The sequence below is a fragment of the Orycteropus afer genome, unplaced genomic scaffold (assembly GCF_000298275.1).
Source record: "Orycteropus afer afer isolate SDZICR_OR568_19922 unplaced genomic scaffold, OryAfe1.0 scaffold01208, whole genome shotgun sequence".
NCBI lineage: Eukaryota > Metazoa > Chordata > Mammalia > Tubulidentata > Orycteropodidae > Orycteropus > Orycteropus afer.
Genome location: NW_006922795.1, coordinates 167,374 through 170,858, shown reverse-complemented (window position 1 = coordinate 170,858; position 3,485 = coordinate 167,374). Strand labels below are relative to the sequence as shown.

The 3,485-nt window shown below is 51.9% G+C and overlaps 1 protein-coding gene across 1 annotated transcript in view; it reads left to right on the top strand.

Moving 5' to 3' along the window:
* GYG2 (glycogenin 2) overlaps positions 1-3,485 on the top strand; it is a 52,474-nt gene that overhangs the window by 24,964 nt on the left and 24,025 nt on the right. Inside the window, exon 3 of the mRNA XM_007958917.1 lies at positions 1,178-1,319. Within this exon, the coding sequence (XP_007957108.1) occupies positions 1,178-1,319 (142 nt within the window). The remainder of the gene's footprint in view (positions 1-1,177; positions 1,320-3,485) is intronic.

Sequence of the window (3,485 nt, the reverse complement as noted above, 5' to 3'; positions counted from 1 at the left end):
ACAAAGGATTAGGGTGTCTGCTGCTAACTGGGAGATGAGCGGCTCACGTCTCCCCAGAGCTGCCTCGGAGCAAAGGCCTGGCGATGTGTTTCCCAGATAGCAGCCACTGAAAACCGTATGGAGCACAGTTTTCCTGGACGCACTTGTAGGCACCGCGTTCTTTTTTTAAATACGTACATAAAACACATGGGTGTAACATTTTATCCTTTAAATAGGTCTCGTCCCTACTTATATAGATGTAAGGGGAGGTGTGTTGTCGTGTGTTATTGTATCACAGTATTGTGTGTTCTACTGTTACAGTGTGTTGCAGTATTGTGTTGCACTGTTTTACTGGAGTGTGCTGTATTATAGTGTTGCGTTGTAGTGTGTTAAAGTGTTTATTATACTGTAGTACTAGACTGTAGTGTTGTAGTATTGCATTGTATTGCACTGTAGTGCTGTACTGTAGTGTCATGTTGTAATGCACTGTGCTGTGTTACAGTACTGTGTTCTATAATGTTGTAGTGTTGTGTTGCAGTGTGTTGTGTTGTTGTGATGTATTGCAGCATGGTGTTGTGTTACAGTATTGGGTTGTACTATTGGTGCTGTTGCATTGTGAGCTGTTGTAATGTTGTGTTGCAGTGTTGTGTTGAAGCATGGTGTTGTTGCAGTATTATGTGGTAGTGTTGTGTTGCGTTGCAGTGTTGTGTTCTGTAGTGTTGTGTTGCAGGGTTGTGTTGTTGTGTTGTGTTGTAGTGTGTTGTGTGTAGTGTTGTATTGCAACATGGTGTTGTGTTACAGTATTGGGTTGTATTACTGTGTTGTGTTGTTGCATTGTGTTCTATCCTGGTGTTGTGTTGCAGTGTTGTAGTGTGTGTGTTGTAGTACTGTATTGCAGCATGGTGTTGTGTTGCATTATTGTGTTGTAGTTTTGTTGTATCGTGCTGCTGTGGTGTGTTGTAGGAACATCTCTCAGACTCAGTTGACCTTCCCTCCTGTTTTCACATTTGCTGCCACTCTCCGTGTTTTATAAAGTCACATGGTGCATGGGAAGCGTCACCAGTGAACTCGTGCGGACTGCGGAGCGCTGACTTGGTTGAGCAGTCAGGAGGCTTGAGGGTGGAGGGGCATGAGTGTCACCCCTGCGCCTCGTGAGCACCTGCGGGACCGTAAGCTTGGTGTTTCTCCCACCCCACAGTGGCCGACCAGGCCTTTGTGACCCTGGCCACCAATGACGTCTGCTGCCAGGGGGCGCTGGTCCTGGGACAGTCCCTGCGGAGCCACGGCGCGACCAGGAGGCTGGTGGTGCTCATCACACCGCCGGTGTCCCACCTGCTCAGGTAAGACGCCAGGTGGCCCCAGCTGGTTCCTCCCCAGGTGCAAGTCCCCCTAACGTTCTGGGAAGTCCCAGGGCTCGCCCTGACATGTGGACTGACTGACCACCCCCCAAAAGAAGCCAGTATGCCATTCCTGTTTATTGCCAAAGAACAGCCGTTGTACAGCCGGACCGCTTAGTTCATCCCGTCATCCGCTGATGGACGTTTGTGTCGCTGGCACATTCGGTCATGATTAGCGCCATGACGTGCACATTTGGTGGATGTGTGTTTTCCTCTCTGGAGCGGGTGCTGGGAGGTGGAGGGGCTGGTTCCTGCGTTAACCCAATGGTTGACAAGCCGAGGAAACACCAGGCTGTTTGAGGGCCTCTCCTCACAGACCTGCCCTTGGGTGGGCACCAGACGCTGACCCGGTGTCAGGCGATCGTTTCTGAAGCACAGCTGTGTCAGAGCAAACAGGAACGACAGTTTCGGCACCTGGCAGACTGAAAAGGCAAGGTTCTGATGGCCACCAAAGGACAAGTACTGCACCATCTCCCCGTGGTGGGTACGGCTGTGTGTCGACACGTCTGGGCCGGTTCTGGGTGGCTGGGCACGTGAATCATTGCCAGGGTGAGACTGGCCTTGGCTCCCGGGTGGCGTCTACTGGGGCAGCGGAGTGGCTGCCTTGGGGATGTGGCCTGCTTCCCGTGTAGAAGACCACGTTTTGAGCAAGGTTTCTGAGCTTTTAGGCACATCTGGATCTTGCCTTTGGCTGCGTCTTCATCTCAGTGGCCTGCCGTACTGTCTGCCGGTCTTGAGACTGTCTCTGTACTTGAACCAGTGGCCTGCTGTGTTGCTTGATTATTTTGGGACTGTGCCTTTTCACTTGTCGACCTTGGGCTTGTCAGCCTCAGCAGCCAGCAGCTGCCTGAGTGGAGAGACGCCTGCAGCCCCAGTGGCCGGGAGCAGGATGCAGAGCTGGACCCCAAGGTCGAGGGGCTTTCACCCGGCCCCTAGAGCTGCTGGCCCTCTGAACTTGGATTGCTAGCCTCCTAAACTGTGACAGAATAAAGTCCTGTTTGTCAAAGCCGTCCACCAGTGGTCTTTCTGTAGAGCTGCACTAGAGAACCGCAGCAGCTCTCAGTAAAGTAAGCACATCTATCAAATGCTACCCTACCACTGGTTTCCAGGGGCAGGAGCGAGGGCGAGGGGAGTTTCTGCTTCAGGGCACGGAGCTGATGGTCTTGGTGGTGGAATGATGGGGAAGGAAAGGTGCGGAGGGTTGCACGTCTCGTAGGACGGCACCAGTGGCCCTGAAGTTAGGTGCAGAAATGGTTGGCGTGGCTGGGTTTCCTTTCTTCCTTCAGTGTTTATTGTGATTTGGGTGGAAGCTGACAGAGCAAATTTATTTTCCAGACAGCAGTTGATACGCGTTTTGTCTCATAACACTGACTGCGATTCCCCACGAGGCAATGGCTCTCGTCCCGCTTCCTCCCTGCGGTCCCCTCTTCCCTGCGTCCCCCTTTCCTTTGCACTCCTGCCCCCCGAGTGGCTCCCTGTGCAAACGCTGCCCTTCTGTTCTCCCACGATTGACTGCTCCGAGGAGTGTGTCTGTCTGATGTAAATGTTCACCCCGCATGTTGGGCTGTGGTTTGCCTGGAAGCCATGGGAGTGAGTTCAATTCCAGACCTGAAGGGTCACTAGGGGCCATAGTCTTGGGGGTCTCACCAGGCTCTATCAGACCAGTAAGCCTGCTCTTTATTTTTTGATTTGGAGTTTCGTTCCACATTGTTCCCCGTCTCTACCCAGGACCTCCTGCGTCTATCCCCCTCCGAGTGGTTGACACTGGTAGCTGGGCACCATCTAGTTCTGGTCTCATAGTCGTATAGGCTGAGGATCACATGGTAAGCCAGTCGCTTGGACTAATTGTTTCTATGAATCTTTGGTTCTCTTCATTTTTCTTTGTCCCAGACGAGGACAGACTCGTTGCATCTAGATGGCCGCTTGCAAGCTTTTCAGACCCCAGTCACTACTCACCAGAGTAGTGTGTAGAGCAATGTTTTTGTGTCGCATGTTATGACTTGGCCATGTGTTTTCTCGTGAATGTTTTCACCCCAATAAAAACAAAAAGCCACTGCTCTGAGAGGCCATTATTGTAACCAAGAGAAAGACTGAAGCCTGAGGAGTCGG